This window comes from Penicillium hordei (genome assembly GCF_028827395.1).
Source record: "Penicillium hordei strain IBT 12815 chromosome Unknown utg000001l_segment0_segment0, whole genome shotgun sequence".
Taxonomy (NCBI): domain Eukaryota; kingdom Fungi; phylum Ascomycota; class Eurotiomycetes; order Eurotiales; family Aspergillaceae; genus Penicillium; species Penicillium hordei.
The window spans coordinates 5753897-5776912 of record NW_026623142.1 but is presented as its reverse complement, the minus strand read 5'-3'; the positions used below and the strand labels follow the sequence as shown (position 1 = coordinate 5776912).

At 48.8% G+C, this 23016-nt stretch overlaps 10 protein-coding genes across 10 annotated transcripts; 4 read left to right on the top strand and 6 right to left on the bottom strand.

Annotated features, from left to right (window-relative positions):
* Positions 1 to 2221: 2221 nt before the first annotated feature.
* Positions 2222 to 2416, bottom strand: N7537_002197 (uncharacterized protein; the record flags this gene model as incomplete). Its single annotated transcript, XM_056893255.1, has 1 exon — positions 2222 to 2416. One exon carries the CDS (start codon positions 2414 to 2416, stop codon positions 2222 to 2224), a length of 195 nt encoding a protein of 64 aa, XP_056758250.1.
* Positions 2417 to 3689: 1273 nt separating this feature from the next.
* N7537_002196 (amino acid permease GAP1) lies at positions 3690 to 5556 on the top strand (the record flags this gene model as incomplete). Its single annotated transcript, XM_056893254.1, has 3 exons — positions 3690 to 3960; positions 4020 to 4437; positions 4494 to 5556. The coding sequence occupies 3 exons, from the start codon at positions 3690 to 3692 to the stop codon at positions 5554 to 5556; spliced, it is 1752 nt and encodes a 583-aa protein (XP_056758249.1).
* Positions 5557 to 6726: 1170 nt separating this feature from the next.
* N7537_002195 (GTPase-activating protein RGD2) lies at positions 6727 to 9644 on the top strand (the record flags this gene model as incomplete). Its single annotated transcript, XM_056893253.1, has 5 exons — positions 6727 to 6957; positions 7027 to 8179; positions 8237 to 8332; positions 8391 to 8576; positions 8629 to 9644. The coding sequence occupies 5 exons, from the start codon at positions 6727 to 6729 to the stop codon at positions 9642 to 9644; spliced, it is 2682 nt and encodes an 893-aa protein (XP_056758248.1).
* Positions 9645 to 9981: 337 nt separating this feature from the next.
* N7537_002194 (uncharacterized protein) lies at positions 9982 to 10291 on the bottom strand (the record flags this gene model as incomplete). The annotated part of the gene is made up of 2 exons (XM_056893252.1): positions 9982 to 10117; positions 10185 to 10291. Coding segments are annotated over 2 exons (243 nt in total), but the record flags the coding sequence as incomplete, so codon positions are not given.
* Positions 10292 to 10444: 153 nt separating this feature from the next.
* Positions 10445 to 11588, top strand: N7537_002193 (uncharacterized protein; the record flags this gene model as incomplete). The annotated part of the gene is made up of 2 exons (XM_056893251.1): positions 10445 to 11093; positions 11170 to 11588. 2 exons carry the CDS (start codon positions 10445 to 10447, stop codon positions 11586 to 11588), a joined length of 1068 nt encoding a protein of 355 aa, XP_056758246.1.
* A 107-nt stretch (positions 11589 to 11695) lies between these two features.
* Positions 11696 to 12634, bottom strand: N7537_002192 (SDR family NAD(P)-dependent oxidoreductase; the record flags this gene model as incomplete). Its single annotated transcript, XM_056893250.1, has 3 exons — positions 11696 to 12164; positions 12230 to 12498; positions 12566 to 12634. The coding sequence occupies 3 exons, from the start codon at positions 12632 to 12634 to the stop codon at positions 11696 to 11698; spliced, it is 807 nt and encodes a 268-aa protein (XP_056758245.1).
* Positions 12635 to 13521: 887 nt separating this feature from the next.
* Positions 13522 to 14311, bottom strand: N7537_002191 (uncharacterized protein; the record flags this gene model as incomplete). The annotated part of the gene is made up of 3 exons (XM_056893249.1): positions 13522 to 13571; positions 13625 to 13670; positions 13736 to 14311. The coding sequence occupies 3 exons, from the start codon at positions 14309 to 14311 to the stop codon at positions 13522 to 13524; spliced, it is 672 nt and encodes a 223-aa protein (XP_056758244.1).
* A 1008-nt stretch (positions 14312 to 15319) lies between these two features.
* Positions 15320 to 16712, bottom strand: N7537_002190 (L-rhamnonate dehydratase; the record flags this gene model as incomplete). Its single annotated transcript, XM_056893248.1, has 3 exons — positions 15320 to 16284; positions 16347 to 16569; positions 16626 to 16712. 3 exons carry the CDS (start codon positions 16710 to 16712, stop codon positions 15320 to 15322), a joined length of 1275 nt encoding a protein of 424 aa, XP_056758243.1.
* A 340-nt stretch (positions 16713 to 17052) lies between these two features.
* Positions 17053 to 17970, bottom strand: N7537_002189 (SDR family oxidoreductase; the record flags this gene model as incomplete). The annotated part of the gene is made up of 2 exons (XM_056893247.1): positions 17053 to 17438; positions 17493 to 17970. 2 exons carry the CDS (start codon positions 17968 to 17970, stop codon positions 17053 to 17055), a joined length of 864 nt encoding a protein of 287 aa, XP_056758242.1.
* A 1031-nt stretch (positions 17971 to 19001) lies between these two features.
* N7537_002188 (putative C6 transcription factor) lies at positions 19002 to 21754 on the top strand (the record flags this gene model as incomplete). Its single annotated transcript, XM_056893246.1, has 5 exons — positions 19002 to 19168; positions 19234 to 19268; positions 19326 to 19442; positions 19498 to 20872; positions 20932 to 21754. The coding sequence occupies 5 exons, from the start codon at positions 19002 to 19004 to the stop codon at positions 21752 to 21754; spliced, it is 2517 nt and encodes an 838-aa protein (XP_056758241.1).
* Positions 21755 to 23016: the final 1262 nt, after the last annotated feature.

Here is a 23016-nt window from a genome sequence, read left to right as displayed (position 1 = left end):
GGACTTCCAAATCGCCTCAACTACCCCACATTCAGCGTGTTGAATCGCCAGTCAGTCAACTGCTGTTAGTGGAGACTAATGATGGTGGCCAAAGTTAACAAGTAGCTAATTAGGATGCGATCGCCCTTACGTACTCCGTAGATCTGGACATAGGCCGGCCCGGTACTAGTGTAGCGAAACTTAACAAGTAGCTAATTAGGACGTGATTATCTATAGTGCATAATTTATTCGATATATAGCCCCTACGGAGTACGTACTTCGTAGATCTAGACATAGGCCGGCCCGGTACTAGTGTAGCGAAACTTAACAAATAGCTAATTAGGACGTGATTATCTATGATGCATACTTTATTTGATATATAACTAACCCCTACGAAGTACGTACTTCGTAGATCTGGACATAGACCGGCCCGGTATTAGCGCTATTGTGTAAATCTCACGCTCAAGAGCCATCCCTAGCTCACGATAACATCCATGTGGCAGGAAGCTTTCAGTGGCCAATTTAAAGCAAGATAAGCTGCCGAGGAAAGTGGCAGTCTTGGCCAGGGACAGGAAAAGGGGTCGCGATGCGCACGGATTTCCAGGGACGGGCTGGAGATGCAGTTCAAACTGTCCATGGATAATAATGGATATTATTCGAATACAAAGTATTCACTTTCCCCCAAATCCCCTCATGCTGAAAGCATCGGTGTTTCGTCGTGCCGTGTTTCCCCAGACTCCAAAGTAGACTATGTGGAAACTGTTACCTAACAGATTGTAACCCCACCTTTTATATGCACCTTATGTCGACTCCTGGTTTACGTTGCAGCCTGTTTATTTTGATAGATTATTTTTAGTCTTGTCTATTGGTGTGGATTATTTTTTAGTTAACTCTTGGAGTGAGACAAACTATGGAATACCAAGTCCCTCATGCACCTAAATGGGGAGCTCCGACTTGGCTGTCGGGAATTGTTAACCTACCGAGAAAGAATACTTGAACAAACCTTGGAATTTATGGGGCATGGTTTTTGTGTTTTGTAAATCAACCTGGGGTAGCCGGGCCACTCCGTGGCGGTGGCGATAATCCCAATGCGTATCGCGTGCTCTTTGGCTCAGGCTGTGTTCATCTCTGGGGATTTTTCTCGGCTTGAGTGTCCTCAAATGGGCAACAATGCTACGGTCCTCGTACAGAGGATATTTTGCGGGGTATTACCCGTTAACTTCTGATGCTCAATCTTGGAACCTAACAAATTACCTTGAAAGGGTCCACGGGTGTGTCTACGGAAGAGCTAACTTTGTGCTACAAAGTACAGATCTAACCGACGGATTTCACATGGGCACCTATTTAAGCAGGTTGCTGTACAGAGTATAACGTACTCTACACGCCAGACTATTGTCCGGGCGCAGCCGCTAACCTTCAACGAAAGACAATCAGCCTTTGCTCTAGTCACCGGAACATAAATGCCAACCCACCCCGATGTTACCGTGGCTATCTGTTGCGGGAGCGTGGCCAGTAAAATTGGCTACTGCGCGCCATCAGCTGGGGAAGGCTTAAGTGGCTGATAGTCAAGCATCAATCCAAATTCAGCTCAAGGCCGAGAACTCTGGTGCGCCTTTTTTTTTTTTCTTTCGCCCCCTTATTATTTGACCGGGCTTCGCGGGCTAAAGTTTCTCGTTGTGGTGTGCCCTATCTAAGAAAATGCTAATGTGCTTGACCTGCAATGCAGGCATGAAAGATAAGAGCTGTGGGTCCGTTTTTACATTTCGATTTTCCCCCCGAAGAGCTTCTCTCAAGCTTGGATGTCACACGATTATGATTGTGAACACCTCGAGATATCAACACTCGTGCCAAGGTTAGTCGCCAAATGTGATTGATCTGTGATGGGGATGCCCGAATCCAGGTATTGGTCCACGCAAGTCTATTGGCGGACCCCAGGATGCGAGGGTATATCTTGGACCTACCACGGCTTGCTAATTGATTGTGTTCTGCATGTTGCCCAGCGAAAATACGAGGGTCCTGCTTAACTCGCCGACACCAGGCCAATCATCACACGGGTTTCTAATGAGCACCACATGATTGTATCTCCCAAGCACACCCTCTTAGCTTTCTGGTATGCTTCTCCCGTTCTTCTATGCATATCAGTGGCAGACTGCCACGAACCAGGGAAAACTCTCGCTTAGAACGCCTAAGCATAGAGTTTCATGGCGCCATCCCTTATCCCAGGGGACCATCCGAGCCCATGTCAGGCGGTAGCGGCGAACGCTGCCGAGGCGGTTCTTCCTAGAATATCCACAACATGTCGTCTGCCTTTCTCACCACCCAGGTCAAGAGACTTATCCAAGCCAAGAGACCATACTTTGTACCGAGGTGACTGCCAGACAAAGTCAATTGTGAAAGGTTGCGAAGAAGCCTCGGTGGGGCAAATTGCTTCGGCCATATGGCATTACACACATATCCCTGTGGCCCATAGCGCACGCAACAGGAACGGGGTCCGTCGGGAAGCCTCCCCATAGGCAAGGGGTGACAAACGAAAGGGATCTTCCCTTCCGTCCATTAGTATATTATTGAGTAATGTTATATTTCTAAGGTTATTTTGTGCAAACCTAGAATGTCAGCTCGCGAAGATAAAGTCTTCTAGAAGAAAGATTAGGAAACATCCGGCGACGCCGTGTTACCCAGATGGACGACCGGAGGAAACTGTAGGGATGTTTTTCTCTTATCTCCCGAAGTTGTCTGATTGGGTAATGATCGGCTATCGCCCACGGGTAGAGTGCGGAGAGACTGACTGATGGGGTTTAGTGGATCTGGGGATTTGCCGTCTTTGGGCTCCAGAAGCTTGGCTTTTCTTTTTCAAGTCCATCTAGACACCCAAAGAATATTATGATTCCAGATCAAGTCGTTTAATACCTGTCAGCATGACTATGCAGTACGAGTCAGCTAGATCGTGGAGATAGTAAGGCTAGGGTGTTAGGTGTAAACATTGGACATCCATGACTGGAGGTGAAGTCGCTAAATCACGCGAAAAGATAGATAAGTAGTGCCCAGGTGGCGTCTAACAGACAGGGTTCCACATCTTTGACTCGCAAGTAATTATCTCAAATTCCCCCTTTTGGTTTAAACAATAAGATAGTAAGGTGAAACACCCAGCTTCCAAGTTCCAAGGGCTTATCTCCCAGCAAAAGCCCAGGAACTTTACCATTTGCAGCTTACTTCCATGACAATGCATGAATCATGATCGTAACTCGTAGCCTCGAATAAGATTTTTACGTAAAGAGCACGGAGCACATACGTCGGATATAAATTCAAATCAATTAGAAAAAGATAATTTGTCTATTTACTATCGGGACTCGGGCGTTAACCAGAGCATGCCAAGATTATCAGAAGATTGTAGTTTGAAATGGTATTAGTGCGAAACTTTAGTTTGTCTAAGCGCAGGAAAGCAAACACATGTGGGTGCTTTTGATTTAATTTGATTCAATTTGAGTATATGGCACGTAAAAATAATAATATCGTTTTTATCTCAAATTAGACTGGTTGTATTTATACCCTCGTCCCCCCCTCCTAAACGGTCAAACTACTCGTTTCACCTTTGTGTTGATTCATAGACCTCAAATTCTCCGGATTCCTCAGGTCGATCGAAAGATACTTCTGTCTACCTTTCGGGATAATCCTAACCATCCTTATAAGAAAAACCTACTCACATACACATCATGGAGGAGAAGAAATTCGAGGAGCACACCGTCCAGACTGGCTCGGACGGCCCCCCATCCTATGGCGACTCATCTCCAACGCGGGGAGGCTTAGGCCAACGAATCTTCGACAGTTTCAAGAGAGATCCTAACCACACTGTCTCCGGTCATGCGGGAGCCGATGGCACTGGCTTCGATATCGAAAGTGCCGCACATAACACTGCCCACTCCCCGTTACAGCGTCGCTTGAAGGGGCGCCATCTGCAGATGATTGCTATTGGTGGTTCTATTGGTATGTTCTCCATCGAGCCTTCAATCGTTTGTCCTTGCTAATACCATTTATTATTGTAGGTACTGGTCTCTTCGTTGGTTCCGGATCTGTTTTGGCCGCCGGTGGTCCCGCCTCAGTATTGATTGCCTATATTTTGATTGGATGCATGCTTTACTGCACAGTTCACGCCTTGGGTGAAATGGCAGTTCTCTTCCCCGTTGCCGGTTCTTTCGCCCATTACTCGACTCGTTTCGTGGATCCTGCTTGGGGTTTTGCTATGGGTTGGAATTACGCTCTTCAGTGGCTCATTGTCCTACCCTTGGAGATTGTCGCTGCCTCTATCACAGTCGATTATTGGAACCCAGGTGTTTCAAATGCCGCCTGGGTAACCATCTTCTGGGTTTTGATTGTCGCAATCAACATGTTCGGTGTGCGAGGATATGGTGAAGCGGAATTTGTCTTCTCCATCATCAAGGTCATTGCTGTTATTGGTTTTATGTAAGTTACGCTACTGTTTGCTGAAACTTGAACTCTCCAACTGACTTGACTCTTAGTATCCTTGGAATCGTCCTCAACTGCGGTGGTGGTCCCGAAGGTGGATATATTGGCGCCAAGTACTGGTACGACCCAGGTGCATTCAGAAACGGTTTCAAGGGTCTCTGCAGTGTGTTTGTCAACGCCGCGTTTGCCTTTTCTGGAACCGAACTTGTTGGTCTTGCCGCCGCTGAAACCGCCAATCCCCGCAAGTCCCTTCCCACTGCCGTCAAGCAGGTCTTTTGGCGTATTGCTCTCTTCTACGTGGTTTCCCTTACCGTCGTCGGCCTCCTGGTGAGATACGACGACCCGAAACTTATCAGCGGTACCTCCTCCGCCGATGCCAAGGCCTCTCCTTTCGTCATTGCCATTGAGAATGCAGGAATCAAAGCTCTTCCTTCGATCATGAACGTCGTCATCCTGATTGCTGTCCTGTCCGTCGGCAACTCCTCCGTCTACGGATCCTCGCGTACTCTTGCCGCCCTTGCCGAGCAGGGCCAAGCCCCAAAGTTCCTCGCATACATCGACCGCCAGGGTCGTCCTCTCCCCGCCATTCTGATTGCATCTGCCTTGGGTCTGCTTTGCTACCTCGCCGCCTCAGATGTGCAGACCACTGCTTTCGCCTGGATGATGGCCATCTCGGGTCTGTCGTCTATCTTCACTTGGGGTTCTGTGTGTGGTGCCCACATCCTCTTCCGCCGCGCGTGGAAGAAACAGGGCCACAGCCTGGATGAGCTGGCCTTCCGTTCCCAGCCCGGCGTCATTGGCTCGTGGATTGGTCTCATCTTCAACTGTCTCGTGCTGGTTGCTCAGTTCTGGGTTGGTTTTGCCCCCATCGGTTACGCAGAGAAGACCGCCCAGGAACTTGTCTACAACTTCTTCTCTGTCTACTTGGCCGCCCCCGTGGTTCTGGTTTCCTACGTCGGTTACAAGATCGTGTACAAGACCAAGTTTATTCGCACATCCGAGGTGGATTTGGTCACTGGTCGTCGCGACCTTGATGTTCAGCATTTGGTTGAGCAGGAGCGGGCCGAGCAAAAACAATGGCCCGCGTGGAAGAAGGTTTACAGCTTCTTCTGTTAAACAGGTGTTTGGTCTTTCTATTTTTTTATTTTTCGCTCTCGATTACATCCCCCTTATGTACATCTTGATATTTGAAGGCCATCTCTTAAAGATAATCACGATACCATAATTTTTTATGAATATGACACAACGTTCATACATTTCAAAAATGGGCATAAACTCCTTTTAACAACCTACAACACTATATTAACCACTATATATTAACGTAGATCCTCATCTCGAGCCTCCAGGCTTGGCGCTAAATACTTGTGGGGGAACCTTCGACCCAGGAAGTCAACGACTTGGGGGTAGGGTGCCACATATTGTACTGTTACCCTAAATTCTATACTATAACATCGATTGAATGTGTATTATTACTCTCATGCAAGGCTCACAGCCACAACTGTAAACAAAACAAAAAGAGACAAGCCACACACCGACCCCCCCTTTTTTTCTTCACCAGATGAAAAAAACACCCAAATTTAAATATTTGCAACCAATTACCACCCCAGTGTAATTTTCAACCCCAAAAATAGCCCAAGTGGGTTCAAAGACGGTGGAGACCAGAGCCACGCAGTAAACCAAAGGACTCTTGCTGGGCTGTATTGGTCTCAGATGTACACGAATCCCCGTAATATTACGAGCCACATGACGCCCTACGATCTGGAAATCCATGAACTCCATGAACTCCATCTCCATCTCCATCTCCATCTTTCCCATTTCTGTTTTTCTTTGTTTTTATTGCTAGTTTCCTGCCGACTTGCATCGCAACTTGCCAGGCCTGGCCTTCGCTCATTTTAGCCTCGAATTCTTTCGCGACCCGGCGCTTAACACCCTGCGCACTCTCTTCTCTGGCATTCCAAAGTGATCTTCCCTCCCTCGTCATTGGTGTCCCGGTCTATGCGCAGTTCCATCCAGCGTCAAGACTGGATATTGAATTTACAACTAAGCCAGCTGGTCTTCGCTCGGTGTCCTTGATCATATCGCAAACCCAGAACCTCAGTAGCCGCCCAACGTCAATTCGCCCCGATTGACTCCCATTTTCGCGCTTTTCCCACCCTTTTACGATTCGCATTTTCCTCCGAACCTACGAACTCACCTGTGTCACCTGCCGGATCGCTCTCATTTCTTACGCCGATCACAACGTGTCTCCGTTTCACTGCCTGAGTCAGCCTTTTAGCCGCCGCCATAATGCCCGGTTTCGCCGACTCTTTCTGGACCCCCGACTATGCTTCGGGTCTGGGGGTATTGTACGGGAAACTGCAGCAGGGAGTTGTGGAGAACAAACAGATTTTGGCCATTGCGTCCATGCGTGCAGACGCGGAAGAGCAGTATGGACTCCGCATGGGAGATATTGCCCCGAGCGTGGATAGGATGACGGCAGTGGGATTTGGCAAGGACGATGGAGCCAGTGTCAGAAAGGTTTGTTTTCAGACGAATAGAACGGACCGCGGGTGAAGGAAGACTGACGTCGGGCGAACTTTGTTACAGGCATACGAAGGAATCCGCACCGAGATGGTCGAGGCCTCCAAGAACCACCAGAAGATCGCCAACAATATCCGTGAATTGGTTGTATCGCCCTTCCGGCGTTGGGGCGAGCAGCATGACATGCGTGTTCAGTACTCGCACGACCTCCTCCAGTCCCGCATCAAGGAACACACCAAGCAGGCGGAGTTGGTAAGGAAGTTGCGCAGTACTTACTTCAACAAGTGTCGTGTCGTCGAGGACCTCGAAGAAGAGAACAAACTTGCTTTCCAAGACCCTGAGACGAGCCCGAAGATCAAAGCCCCCCCGAAGATCATCCTCCCCACCGAGGAAGAGCCCGAAGAAGACCCCATCGAGTTGGGTGAGCGGATTTTCCCGCCAGACCACATCAAAAAACTCCTGACCCATATGCTTGATAACATCAAGCTTGGCGAGGCCAAGGTTCCCATCATCGGCACCTATCTGAATGTATCCACCGGTGCGGATATTTCGCAATATATCCAGACCTACATGGAGGCCGAGAATCTCGCTCAGGTGGAGATAATTGGTCAGGACATGGTAAACAACGGTCTTCTTCGCTTGGTTGGAAATATGGGCAATGTCTTTGCCAATAGCTCCAAGATGAACTATCAGTGGCGTCCCAAGGTTTTCCAAATCACCGGTATTCCAGAAAAAAAGAAGCCTCTCATGCGTGTCACCTCAGTGGCATCAAGCGAGGACGGCAACGGCAGCGACTCGCCTATTGCATCTGTCTCAGAGATGCTGTCTGGATGGAATCCCCTCAACAACCCTTACCCGAACGAGACACCTTCGGAGAAGCTTCGAAGGGAGGCTTTGGAAGCCGATGAACGGTACAAGGTTGCCGTTCGTAGACTTGACCAGATCCGCTGTCGTTTGGAGGAAGAAGTCATTGGCCAGCTCAAATACATGGAGCAGTGCGAGCTGGACCGCCTCAAGGCCATCAAAGCCGTGGTTCTCGACTTCTCGGGCGCGATCAGCAATGTCATTCCCAATCTGCAGAGCACAGTGGATCATATGATGCTGTATCAAGAAACAATCCAGCCCCTCGGCGACCTGAGATATCTGCTCGAGAACTACCGCACTGGTGGATTCGTGCCTAAGATCCAAGCTTACGAGAACTACTATGGTTCCGTTGAAGGTACAACCATGGTCATTACCCAACCATGAAACGTTGCTAATTTTTAATTTCCACCAGAACAAAACTTTGGTGTCGACCTTGAAGCTAGAGCCCGTGCCGACCGCAAACGTGTTCCGATCCTGGTGACTACCATTCTGACCTACCTAGATAACCGTAAGGCATTCGTGGAATATGTTCAGATCCATGACTCAAGGCTCACAAAATTCTACAGGCTACCCTGAACTTGAAGGCGATGAAACACGGCGAATGATCTGGCTGACCGAAGTTGATCTCAGCACGACGCATAAGCTTCGTCAAGTTTTGAACAACAGCAAGGCCGATTATGCCGAAGTGTTGCCTCAGTTCGAAATCCCCGTTATTGCAAGCGTTCTAAGATTGTACCTGCTTGAATTGCCAGGTTTGTCGCTCTCTTGGTGGCTTGATATAAGTTGATATTAATCCCCCGATAGACTCATTGGTTTCCTCACAAGTTTACGAAATCGTGAAGACGATTTATTCCACCACCGCTCATGAGACCACGGAAGAAGGACGGATCAAGGTTCTGCAAAGCACCCTTGGACAACTCCGCCTCGTCAATATCGCTACGCTTGATGCCATTATGACTCACTTCACGCGCCTGATTGATTTGACCTCGGCCGACGAAGAATACATCACTTCGTTGGCACAGGCCTTTTCCCCTTGTATTCTTCGCCCTCGCATCGAGAGCAGTCTGACGATGAATGAGCGCCACAGCTACCGCCTGATCCGCGATCTGTTTGCCCACAAGGACAACATCTTTGGTGAACTGAAGCGCCAATCGAGTGCGCTCGGAATTACCAGCTCCGGCTCCAACCGTCCACGCGCCATCAGCACGGACGAGAGTAACCGTCGTGCGGCGATGGAGGCCCGCCAGCGAGCTATTGTCAACCGCAGCCGGGCAACCAGTCCCGCCAATCGCCAACGGCACCGACGTGACCGCTCGAGCGGTGCTTCGGAGATAGGCCGGTTCCCGATCAACGTGAACAGCCCTTCAGACCGCAGATCCACCCGCGATAGCCTAGATGTACCAGCCAACAAGACTCCCCAGCCTGGAGCTGAGGATGCTCCTGTCGTGAACACCCAAGTTGCCGAGCCTATTACCAACGGCACGTATACCGAGTCTCCTGCCTCGGCTGCTGCCAGCACCAGCACCAGCGCCCACTCGAGCTCCCCCAGCCCCCCTCCTGTTTCTCTTCCCGAAACAGCCTCCGATGACTCTCCAACTCCTACCCCTACTCCAGCTGCAGCATCTGCTGAGTTCGAGAAGCGCAATTCTATGTCCCGCTCTTCTGGTGCTCGATCCAGCCGCAAGCCAGGCCTTGGTAGCTTGTCTAGCTTTCCTACTGGCTCGGCTGTCGCGGCCAGTGGCACGGACAGCAACCGAAGCAGCATCGCTGAAAGTGAGCCCAACAGAGTCACTCTGGAGGACAAGCCTATGGATGATTAGGTTTGTGGATTTGTGAATGCAGAGGAAACCTTGTATAGATCGAACTGGGAGCAGTATATCAGCGTGCTGAGGGAAAACATGCATTATGGCATGACATTCTACTCACGCCTTCGTTGCCCCCTGATCATGGCGAAGACGACCTGGCAAGTTGCAATTTGGAACGTCACCTTTACTTTTTTTTCTTGTCTTTTGTTTCTCCTTTTGAACTTAAACTTTTTACTGCATGCCTCTTAGGCATGCATGCATACATACCCTGTCCCTTCTGCTGTTTTACCGCAGAAGGGGTTGTTCACATGCCTTTTACCTTGCCTTTGTTACTGTTGCTGTGTTTTTCCTCTTATGTTCTCTGATGCATTCCCTTTGTTGCCCTTGTGGTGTTATCCACTTGGTGTATGTATACTCCTGATCCTTGCTCGTGCATATGAATTTCTTTCTGTCCTATGTATAGCATTACTCTCCGATGGTGTAGTGTTCTGTAGAATTTACGTGGAATTCAATAGCCAATAACAGTTTTGATCCTGTTTTTATGTCTGGAATTACTGTCTCCACCAAGCTCTAGATTCGGGACAAGAACCACCGAGTTTTAGCTCCCTGCACTTAAGGGTCTTCCCATTCTCCCCGCAAATATCACCCGCAAATACCACTGCCTATGGAAATCTCACTAAAAAAACCCCCCAGAGCCAGACATTAAGAGTACTTCATACAAACAACCAACCCCACATCCCCATCTTTTCATTCTACAACTCAACTAAACCCCACACCAGCCAAAAAAACAACACTCAGCTACATAACCCAAAGCCATGACACCAACCCAAATCCCAATCGTGGACTCCCACATCCACCTCTTCCCAGAAACACACCTAAAAACCCTATCCTGGCACAACGTCAACAACCCTCTAGGCACGCAACACAGTGTAAATGAATACTGCCACGCAACAACACAATCCAACACCCCCATCCTGGGCTTTATATTCCTCGAAACAGATCGTCTCTCCTCAATAACCGACTCAACCCCACCAAACCACGGCTGGCAACACACCTTAGACGAAGTCTCCCTCCTAACACGCATAGCCCTCGGCACACCCATTCCAGGCGAGGGCCACATCCCACAGGACAAAGCTCTATGTCTGGGGATTGTGCCGTGGGCGCCTGTTCCCGGTGGACCGGATGTGTTGAGCGCGTATATGGAGCAAGTCCGTGGTCGCACTGGGGAGGTGGTTTGGGGGAAGATCAGGGGGGTCAGGTATCTGGTGCAGGATAAGGTAGCAGGGACGATGCTTGGGGATGGGTTTGTGGAGGGTTTGAGGTGGTTGGGGAGGGAGGGGTTTGTTTTTGACCTTGGGGTTGATGCGAGGTCTGGTGGGCTGGGACAGTTGAGGGAGGCGGTTGAGATGTTGGGGTTGGTTTATCGGGAGTTGGAGGGGGACCGGCCGGTGACGATTGTTATTAGTAGGTCTTTTTCTTTTGTTTTGTTTTCCCGTGGTGAGATTTCAGAGTTGGGGTTCTTCTTGCTAACCATCGATAGACCATTTGTGCAAACCTAACCTTCGTTTGGTGGATGATATTCACTCTCACCCCGAATACCTTGAGTGGAAGGATCTTGTGACTAAGATGGCGAGGGCGAATCCTAGGACTTATATGAAGCTTTCTGGGGCGTTTTCGGAGCTTCTGCCGCTGCAGGCGGAGTCGGAACCGGATTTTGGGGCAATTGTTGAGCGCGTGCAGCCATGGACTGATGTGGTTTTTGATGCTTTCGGGGCGGACCGTGTTATGTTTGGATCTGACTGGCCGGTGTGTAACGTTGGTGGTGGTGGGAATGATGTTTCTTGGGGCAGATGGAGACGTGTAGTGGAGGAGATTCTAGAACGGAGAGGATTGTCTGAAGAACAAAAGAGGGGTGTATGGGGATCCGTTGCTTTGCATGCTTACGGTATAGAGATCTAGAGCTTCTATGAATGGAAATGTAAAGCCACTTGATCTTGAAATGCGTATATTTATGAATAAGTAACCGGGGATTCCAAAATGAAAAACATATATATATATATATACCCTTATTGCAGGTTAACAAACAACCCACCATCAACCAGTAGCTGCGCACCAGTCACATAACCACTCAGTTCCTCACAAGCCAAGAAAACAGCCGGCCCAGCCAAATCCCGCGGTTGGCCCAATCTACCCAGCGGAATCCGACCCTCCATATAAGTCCGCTTAACAGGATCCTTCATATCCTCCTCATTAAGCTGCGTCCGGATAGTCCCCGGCAGCAGCGCATTACACCGAATACCATATTTGCCAAGCGCGCACGCACAGGACTGCATGAGACTCAATACACCGGCTTTGGTGGGTGTGTAATGTGTCTGCTGGGCACCGCCGACTAGAGCGGAGATGGAGCTCACGCCGATGATGGAGCCGCCCGATGGAGACTGGGTCAGTGCCATTTGGCGGGCTGCGGCTTGGGTGGCGTAGAATGCGCCTGAGAGGTTTGTTGAGATTGTGTGGTTTAAGAGGGAGGGTTCGAGTCTGGTGGGGTCGTTAGAGAGGAGAAGAGGGGTGGGATTGTAAATGATAAATAGGGTATGGCTCACTCCAGGAATTCGGCGAATTGACACACGCCTGCGTTGCTCACGAATACATCTAGTCGACCAAATGCCTCGACAGTCTTTGCGACGAAGTTCTGGCCTGTTTCTGGCTGTGAAATGTCGCCCGATACCGTGAGGAATCGGGTCTTGGCTGCTTCAGGTTCGATCTCGTTCACGTCTTTGCGTAGTGCTTCTAGTAGTGCATCTTCCTTTCCGCCGCCGAGGTGACTGATGGAGACTTTAGCTCCGTGGCGGATATAATCGAGGGCAATTGCCTGTGACATCTTAGTTTTTTTTTTTCTTTCCCTTAATGCATTTAAATCCGGAGATGAGAAACCATACCCGTCCAATGCCTGTGAGGCCACCGGTGATGGCGGCGACTTTACCAACTAGTAACTGTGGGAAAGACATTGGGGATGTTGGAAATGGAGAGCTGTCCTTTGTAATTCTCATAATTCCGATAATTCTCACCTGGGGCAAGGTGGGTGGATTTCTCGATAAGCTCGGTGTTTCGTGGTGATGTTACCCCGAATTGTGTGGGGAAACCCCACATTCTCCGGCAAATAGAATGAATCGGATAATTAGGACATTTGTAGAAACTGTTCCTGAGCATCTGATTTTGATATTCCTGGTTATTTTATTTTACAAGTAGCATTTGTTTAGAGCTGTGTATTAAGCACACCCAATTTATGCACAATATAACTTGAGGAACAAAGGAAGATGGACTTCAGATAGTGGCCGTAGTAGTTGCATCATCTGTGTCAACGCTTCAACACCAAAGTCCCAGGAGATGGTTGGGCTGTAGACACTAATACCACCTGAGTCCAATCCGTAGGTAGACTTCAGGGGTGCGTAGCCCGCAATCATGGAGGAGGCTTTAGTCAAGGCATTGGTCTCGCCAGAGTTGCCGGCAATTGTTGTCATCTATATAGTTTTCACATTCTTCACTTCACTGTAGCTTTAACACACGCGGCATACACAAAATGTACCCGATTCAAAAGTAATGATCATAATATGAGTTGAGACAAGTATGTTTCACGCGAGTTGGCCCCATGCGACCCCCAGCCCCCAGTGAGATATATGACAACCTATGCCTATATCCTCCGTCTCTGAATCTAAGTCTTTAGCACCTGGTGCAGGTGTTATCCCTCCAGAATGGACCCCGAAATAGATTATCTATTTGTTCCAACATGTGGTGTCTCTAGATATTACTCCTGGTTTCAACGAGCTAGCATATTCATGTGGCCCTGGTACTGTCTGTCTACGCCAACTTTTCGACTTTGTCTTCATATTCGAATTTATCCATTGTTTCCCTCATCATTGCTCACCGGCGCTTTCCCTTTGCCGCCTGTTTAGAGAATCAGTAACTCGAGTTCGTGAGGGTGTTTGGTGGTGCCTCACTGCTCTGGTATAACATCGTCGCAAGCAGAACAGCAATAACCGAGGCCTTTCAAGTGTTAGAAACTCCTGTCGACGCTATAGACTCTCTGGGGAGAGATTAGGTCATCTTACTAGTGAAAGGTCCACCCCTTCTGCCACCAGCACTTCCCATGACGGTCGTTTTCCGGGTAGGTATACCGCAGCCATATCCGTCAATGTTACGATCATCACCAAATTACCCCGGTGATAAACATTTGTCTTTGACTTCCAGACATTCTGTCCGCGAACCTCCAGTATTGTCTCTTCTCCATTTGCAGCAGCATTACGAAGATGAACGTCGAACTTGTCTTTGAGAGCACTCCATTTCGGTACAACTGTAGCAATAGGCTCAGAAGCGGTTCCTTTACTGCTGCTCTCTCCGGGCAGATGAAGGTACCATGTTACCCCCGCCTTTTTCCGAGATATGTCAAAAAGGGGAAGACCTGAGGCGTCGCAAAAATGTCGTCGCTGAGACCATGACGCAATATCACCGTCGACGCTAAAGAGCTTGTTTAAAAGAGGTTCTTCGGCAGTTGAAGTGCTTGAAATTGTGAAGTTGCCGCTTGACCAGCTCGCGCTATGTTGTTTCACCTGAATTGTTGTAGTTGATGAAGCAACATGTTCCGGACGGATGGCGATGGGTTGTTTGGTACGTGTGAGTGATTCCATTTCATTACCGTGGGCAATGGGGCTAGATTGGAAAGTAGGGTGCTTAGAAGGTCAGAAGAGGGGAAGAAAAGGAGTCGGAGTTGGGAATTGATTTACTTTCCAAATTTGCCCAGGGGATCTGAATAAATACAAAAGTTGGTGGCACTAGGGGTCTGCTCTAAAAGCAACGATAATCCATAACAATACCAAGTTACATATGACGTCTAAGGCTTCAAGGCAGATTTCGTTTGTAAGGATTTGGGGGTGTCTTCTCTTTTCGGTAAGGATCTATCTTAATCCATGTTACAGATAAATTGATACAGAAACTAGGGACTTAGTGGTAAAATAAGGCCAAGCAAGACCTTCTCGGTGGTTTGTATTTGGTGGGATGTACTGGCCCACACGTTGGCCCCCGGGTATTTAGTCTGGTGGATCAGCCAATGTTTAGTTTTTTACGACTTGTGGTTTGTTTCTCGATTCCTTGTGGAATTGCCTCAAAAGACGACAGATTCCGAGAACAGGACCGAGATATCCGACGATGTAATCTATCGGCATCCCGAGAAAATGCAGACTACGGCTTGGAGACGGACACAGCCTAGCTTGACCAGACCCCCCACTTCATATACTATGTAACATACAAATATTCATAAATCCAGCGAGCCTGACCGTTAAGCTTGTCTATCAGATCATCTTCGAACACCTTGTAGAACTAGACTGGGCCGGCCCGGAGGTGGGTCTCGCACTTCCCAAAAAAGGACTAGAGAGTTACCTAGGTAGCCAGTTGAAGATAAAAAAGTGAAACAAAGGTGTATAGTTTTTATGTTTCTATGCCCCGTATACGCGCAGAGTACGACAAACCTTGTACTATTTAACGATAATTGACATGAGAAGAGGGATGAGATGATATTTAGAGGATAGTGAAACCCGATGTGTATGTACATGATTCTCGTATAGTGCGTAAATATCTGATAAACATGAAACGGATCAGAGACAAAAAAATCGAAAAGAATTCCGCCGAATAGTCGACATCTATGCAGAGCCATTGACCGCCTCCTCGTTGTCAGGTGCGCGTAAGGACTTCTGGGGCGCCGGCGTAAGGATAGCAGCAGCAGGAATCAGGGGAGCAGCAGGGTTGAGTTCCAAACCAAAGCCAGGCTTGTCCAATATAGAGACGTCAAGGTAGCCCTTGGTAGGAATGGGCTCGTTCAAGAAAAGGTTACCGAACACAGGCTCGACGGTGTGGCCATCGGCAGAGTTGGCAAGGTACTCCTGGAAGGGGCTGTTGGACTGGGAGACGACAAAGTGGTACGAGTAAGGGCCGGATGCGTGGGGCACAACGGGAAGATCATAAGCAGCAGCCATGGCAGAGACCTTAAGCAGCTCAGTCATTCCACCAACCCACATTACATCGGGCTGGAGGATGTCAACGTTGCGGCCCTCAATAAGCTTGCGGAAGCCGTAGCGGGAGTACTCGTGCTCACCGGTGGTGAAGGTGACAGTGGGGTGGGCACGCTTGAGGAGCGCGTGGCCGTCAAAGTCGTCGGGCGAGAGGCACTCCTCCCACCAGTCAATATCGAGCCCAATAGCCTCGCAGCGCTTGACTAGTTGGATTGTGTAGGGGACAGTCAAAGACATGTAGCAGTCCACGCGTAGTGGGAAGTCAGCCCCGACTTTCTCGCGCTGCTGACGCAGGTATTCGACGTTCTTCAGAAGACCTTCGGTGCCCTCGTCAGGACCGTGTGGCAAGGCCACCTTGGCGCCGATGAACCCGGCGGCCTTTGCGGAGCCAGGCTGGGGGCCGGTGCAGTAGAAGTTCAATCGGGTCCGAGTCGCTCCTCCGATCAATTTGTAGACGGGCTCCTTGCGGATCTTGCCCTGCAGATCCCACAGAGCCAGATCAATGACTGAGATCACGGCGACGGGCAGACCCTTGCGGCCGTAGAACATCGAGGCGCGGTACATCTTCTCAAAGAGGTCGTTTGTGTCACGAGGGTCTGTTGAAATATAGTTCGTTAGAAATATCCATTTTTCTATGTATGTCAGATGGTGTACATACCCGCACCAACCAGGAAGCGGTTGAAATGTTGCTGGGTCAGCCAGCATGCGGGCGGACCTCCGAAACCAGTTGCAAAGCCCTTGGTGCCATCAGTGGCCTCAATCTCCACACAGAATGATCCCAAAACATTGATGCCCCATGATGTTCTTGAGCCACGGAATTGTGCCCACTTGGTCATAGGGGTGGAGATGTTGCTGTCGACCAGCCAGTGGCCTCCTTTGACCTGTGTCGATAGTTAGCATATCAATTTCGAGACAACTAATATCTCCGAGCTCTTACATTGTGGTAGTCACCGCCGGAGCCAACACCATCAATGATGAAGGTGCGGACTTCCTTAATGCGGGGAAATTCCGTTGTTGAACCCATGATGTATGAAATGAAGTCTCAAGCGAAAAGAAACCCAATAATTGTGAACAAGAAAAGATAGAAAAAAGAAATAAAAGTAGATTTCCAACAATTGCGGGGGATTCACGTCTATTTCAACGTTAGAACAACATGGCCGAGCCGAGCTCGGTGCATTGCTAACCCGAGAGACGGACAAACGCCGACTCGGAGAATTTATTGCGACAACACATGTTATTTTATTTATTTCAGGCTATATGTGGGCCGGATAAAATGGTCTTGAAATTCCATAAGAATCTATGGGTTATAGTTTTCAAACTTCAACAGAGGGTCTAGCAGGAAACCTCGAGAAAGGAAGACTGATCTATTTATCGACATCCACGCTGTTGGTCACAGAGCCAAACACGTCCAAAGCATGGCCGAAATGCTCCTGAACCCCTTTAAGCCGAGGGGTCATATCACTGCCCAGAGGGAGAAGCTTCTCGGTTTGGTGGCCTTCGCCAACTCCCTCGCCAGCGACGACCTGGTACACAGCCTGCATTGCTTTGTCCTTGTCACCGTTGGGTTTGATCTTCCCACTAACCAGAAGACCCTGAACCTGCTCGGTAAAGGTTCCCTTGTAGTCCTCCGGCAGGAGAGTCTTGCCCAGAACCACCGAGGTGGGCATGTTGGTGTTGAAGGTTCCGAGAACGACAGTCAGGGTGCGGATGTTGAATGGGGCAACCTCCTTAGCAAGAATCTTGGTAAGGGCTAACGATCTCACAGTTAGCTATCTCCCTTGGTGATAAGACCATTAATACATACCGTCCAACCCAGCCTTTGCACCCGCGTACACTCCCATGGTGGGAATGCCATCAAGCGAAGCACCGCTGCTCATGTTGACTATAACGCCGGACTTTCGGTGGCGCATGTGGGGCAGAACGGCCCGGATCAGACGCAAGGGGCCAAAGTACATGGTCTCCATCTGGGTTCTTACTTCCTCTTCATTGACGGTCTCGATGGGGGCGTATATGGAATAGCCGGCGTTGTTGACCAGGACGTCAATATGGTCGCCATGGCTTTCGAGCTCGGTGATCGTATCGCCGCTATCACGACTGTCCACATCAAGCTGCACCCATTTGCCCCCCTTGGATTCGATCTCAGCAACCAGCTCGGGGGTCCGCGATGGGTTGCGCGAGGTCGCAATGACCTTGTGTCCGCCAGCCTGGGCAGCGCGGGTCAGAGAAAGACCAAAGCCAGAGGAGCAACCGGTAATAAGCCAGGTGAGCTTGGTAGTAGCCATGATGAAGATATTGACAATGATAAACATACAAAAGCATCAACAGGTCTGCTTTAAGTATCACGCACCGGAGTTAGCTCAGCACTAATGCCGTAAACTTGTGATAACCCCGAATGACCCCATTATTCTACTTGGGGTAGACGGATTTACTCGGGCTTGCGATAGATTTTGGTTGGAAAAATTGAACTGGCTGGTATGTAGTAAAAAGGTGGGTTTAGGGGTGCGCAAATCATCATTCTTATTGATAAAGGCCCTGAAATTCGCCTTTTATTGGTTTTATATAAGGTGATGAGCAATTCTCCCCCGAGTAAACTATAATGACACGTTGATAATATTGGACAATGAGATGCCGCAAATAGCTAGCACTTTTCGATATTCAATTAAATAAAAAGCTTGATATGGATATTGTGAGAGTCTAAAGCTCGAAGCCATTTTTATGTCTGTGTATTGCCTGGGACAGTTAACGAATAGGATTCAAGGCAAAAGTACCTAACACTCATGCATATACGGAGCTTACGGTTCTCTTAAGCAATAGTTCTATGGCAAATCAGAGACTATATTAGACAAAGTAAGCCTTGCAACTCTCCTATATACTAGTAGTGACGATAGGTTTCTGTTGAACTGTTTGCGCACTCCTATCTTAGGGTATAAACTGCTCGCTGGCACTCTTAAAAAATAATGCAATTCGTTATTTGTTGAATTCTGACTGATATTAAAGAAATAGGAGGAATAGGAGGAATAGGAGGAATCGAAGAAATCGAAGTATGTAAACCTTCCCGGGAGATTCCAAAAGCGGAGAATGCGGGGTGCCCCGGTTTCTGCCTGAGGCCTAGATCCACGAGTCCGACCATTTCTGTTTCTGCTTTCTCTTTCCCTCGGGTTCAATACTGACTATCGTGGAGAACATCCTAAGGCACCCTCTGTTTGAAAACAATATATCAGGCTATCCCGGCCTATTCGGACATCTCACCGTGAATCGGGTTTGCATCATGCTCGGTCCCTGATAGGGCGAATTGCTATCTCGCTAAAGCAAAATGCCGAACACTGCGCTTCCCGCCCAGGAGACCCCGTCCTCCAATCAGCAATTTGGTGATCCAAACCGAGATCAGAGTGCAGAGTATTCCTCGGATTCTGATAACGATCATGTTGGACTCAATGGCTCCACAAGAGCTTTGAAACGAAAACGCCCCCTCACCGTCTCGTGCGTACCTGAATCACCTCGGCTAACCGTTTGTATGAAATGTAACCCCAACTAATTCTACCAAGATGTGAGTTATGCAAGCAGAGAAAGGTTAAATGCGGTATGGTGTGAAAAGACCCCAGGAAAATGCTCCGTTTCTAATATTGACCAAAACCAGACCGAGTACAACCGAGCTGTGGCTGGTGTACCCGAAATGGCCAGATATGTGAATATAGAGAGCGAAAGAAGCCTGGGCTGAGAGCTGGCTATGGAAAGGAGTTAGAACAACGACTTGGTTAGTTGCTATTCAGTCTGCTCAACGTCTATTTCATGTCTCACTCGTACCCCAGATCGATTGGAAGACATTATACAATCGCAAGCTCGGCTTATCGAGATGCATATGTTGCAAAGCCAGTCTTCTATGGGTAATGAGTTATCCCACGCTGGGCATCTTCCATATAGCTCTCCGTCAGAGCCGTCAGCAGTTCACGGACCTAGTCCTAGTACGGCCCTGTACTTCCACGACCCTGGGTCTGTTGTTTCTATGCCCTCACGCCGTGCAGATGTGTCTACCAACAGTCCATCAGATGGCTCTGTGAAGAATGCCTCACATAATCATCTGCAACATGACACGTCAACGGTGCCAGCTGCCCAGTTGTTACATACCCAAAACGCACATCACGATTACGCAGGAAACGAATCTTCTTTGAAGGTTCCCGTCAACATATATTCAAACCAAGAGCAATCTCTTACTAATCCTGATCTGGATCTGCCCCCGTATGATTTGCTCTATGCTTTGGTAGATCTCTATTTTGAACATATCAATTCCTGGTGCCCGATCCTTCACCGGCGAACAACCCTGGACACTTTTTTTGGTCCATCGCCACTAGACGAGGCAGACCGAATGGTGTTGTATGCAATTGTGGCGACAACCCTGCGTTTTTCCTCCGACAACAGGCTTAATGATCTAAACAGAAAGCGATATCATGACTCGTCCAAACAAAAGGTCGTCCTGTATGGCCTGGAAAATTCTTCCGTCAAGGCACTTCAGGCACTCGTGATTTTAGCTCTTGATCTGGTTGGATCTTCCAATGGCCCACCGGGTTGGAAGCTCCTTGCACTGATTACCCGATCTGTAGTTCAGCTGGGGTTGGCCGTGGAATCAAAGTCTTCTCTTATCAACCCCCTCTATCCCTCAATCTATACTCTGAGGGCTGTCACTCTTTCGGAGCCAGATTCTTGGATTGAAGATGAGAGTAGACGTCGTTTGTTCTGGATGGTTTACTTACTGGATCGATATTCCACTCTAGCGACTGCGTTCAACTTCGCCTTGGACGACAGAGATATCGACCGCAAACTTCCTTGCAAGGATGATTATTTTATGAAGAATCAGCCCGTTGAGACGCGGTGGTTCCAATGCTCCAGCGACCGTGCGGATTATCTCACCAAAGCCGAGAATGTTGGGTCTTTCGGTCTCTATATTGAAATCTTGGGTATCCTCTCACGGATTCACCTGTTCTTGAAACGGCCCGTGGATATCGGAGCACTCTCCGATGTCGCGGAATGGCAGGCTACCTATCGCAAACTCGACAGCGAGCTCACATCCTGGGAGTTCAATCTCCCAGTGGAATATGCCTACGAGAACTCGTCCCGCCTCTTCAATGGGCCCAAGAATGGCCGGGCTCTGCACAGTGACTGGGTGCAATTACATGCAACCTACCAAACGTGAGTGGGTCACATATTCCTCTTTATGTTCCAAGCAATTAACGGGTCTATTACTCTAGAGCTGTGATTCGTCTGCACTCGTCAGCAGCATACCCGACAACCCGATCTCCAATCTTCACGCCCTCATACAGCGCCAGCCAGCGGTGCCTACTCGCTGTTGAAAACATTCTATCAGTCACAAGGTTCGTTGTAGAACACAGCATGCTAGACAAGATGGGCCCACCATTTGCCTTCACTCTCTGGGTCTCAGCACGCCTACTCCTCGTCCACGGCTCAACCATTGCACATACCGTCAGCTCCGATATCATCTTTTTCGTGGATACTCTATTCCAGCTAGGAAAATACTGGAAAGTCGCCGAGCGATACAGCAGCATCCTTCAACGCGTCCTGGACGAGTACAACGAGTATCAGCAATCCATCGCCATGGATGGCGAACGATCCACACCATCAACAGTCAAGATTCTCGCCGATATGCGTCGCTGTGCGTTCGATCTTGACTTTTTGATCTCGCGTCAACCACGTGAATCACCCGCCGACAATGGGATTGGCGGGAGCCACCAGCCCCGGCCGCCCCTCCCGACAATGCCCACCCGCAACTTCGCCCCCAACGAGCTCGAGTACCTCGATGTTTTCGGTTTCTTCAATGTTCCCCGTGTTCCTCCTGCTCGGGCTCCTGACTTGTCTACTTCTACTCCATCTCATTTGGAAATCTCAGAGCCTGTACCAAATCCGATGTCGATTCATGGATTGACGGATGCTGGCCCCGTACCTCCAACCGGGTCGGTAGATGACGGTGGCCATCCCTCCAATGCGAATGAATTCAACATCACAAACTACTTGATTCCGACGCCGGAGACAGATTGGCTGTTTCGACCGTCCTAGCGGCACTACCTCCTTTTCGCTTGCACCCTTTTTAGTTGATTCTTGTCTAAATACCGGCAAAAGCATTCATCTCCGGCGAACACCGAAGTCATATGAAGACCGAGCGCGGTGGGAATCCCATACGCTTCGCACGGTATTGGTTCAGTTGAACGACCCTGACATACAGATCATTCTGTAAACTCAACAAAGAAGGCCTATCACTGTCTTGGATTTTGCGCTCACTATTGACTGCACCTCGAATCATTTTCTCTCTTCGGGCGTTGAGATTGGCTTGTATTTTACGGAGCACGCAATGAGGGAGTATGGAATTAATGGCTAGTAGCGAATGCTAGGATGTATATCCATGCAGCTTTTTACTGTCATGGGACTTTCCTTACTCCATGGCCCTCTGTGGGTGAATTTTGCATCCTCGTCCTCGCAGCTTCCTTCTTTGGTAAGGTCAATTTTATTTGGGGTTTTATGCCTGTGCTAATTTGCATAGGAAATCTGCTGATCAGTCAGTGTATCTCAAGACAAATCGGTTACCGATCTACGCCCTTCCACCAGCTTCACATTCTCCGTCAAGTTCATTGATTCCTTCCATCTACAGTTCGATTCAAGCACCAAATGTCTGTGGAAATTCAAGAAGAAATGTTATCTCGTTTTCAGAGACTTACATCCACTCTCTCACAGGAGGGGCAATGGACCAAAAGGAGAACTAAATCAGCTATAGACATTCATCGCCTGAAAATGTCTGAGAAGATCGCCAGCGTGATTCCCAGCAAGTTTCAAGAGGAATTCCGTCCTGGTATAGATCACTTATGGGTGCTCAGGTCTTGAACTTCTAGGCGGATGCATTGTTTTTCATGTAAACCGACGAGGAAACCATTGTGATCTGCAGTCAATGCATCAAGAAACTGAAGCGAGATATTGCCTAGCTAGAAATGAATACCAAAAGCCGTACCACATCCAATGCATTGTATGATCTGTGGTCTGGTTGGCCTCCCCGTGAATGTTATATCTGTTGAAGCAACAAGTCACAACCAGAACTAGAGCAGTACATTCATGCAGTCTGCCAATGCCAGTGTCCCTCGTGTGCTAGGGAATAGATGGGGATAAACTAAGAATTAAGCACTTCCAATGTCGTTGTTATTCTCCTTATACGTTAAAAGAAAGTTTAACGTTGCGTCCTAACTGCACCCGGGCTGTATGTATCTTAGGTAAATGGGGTAAGGCTTACATGTCCATTTCATCTTGTTCTCTTTTTTAACGTGTCTGGTAGC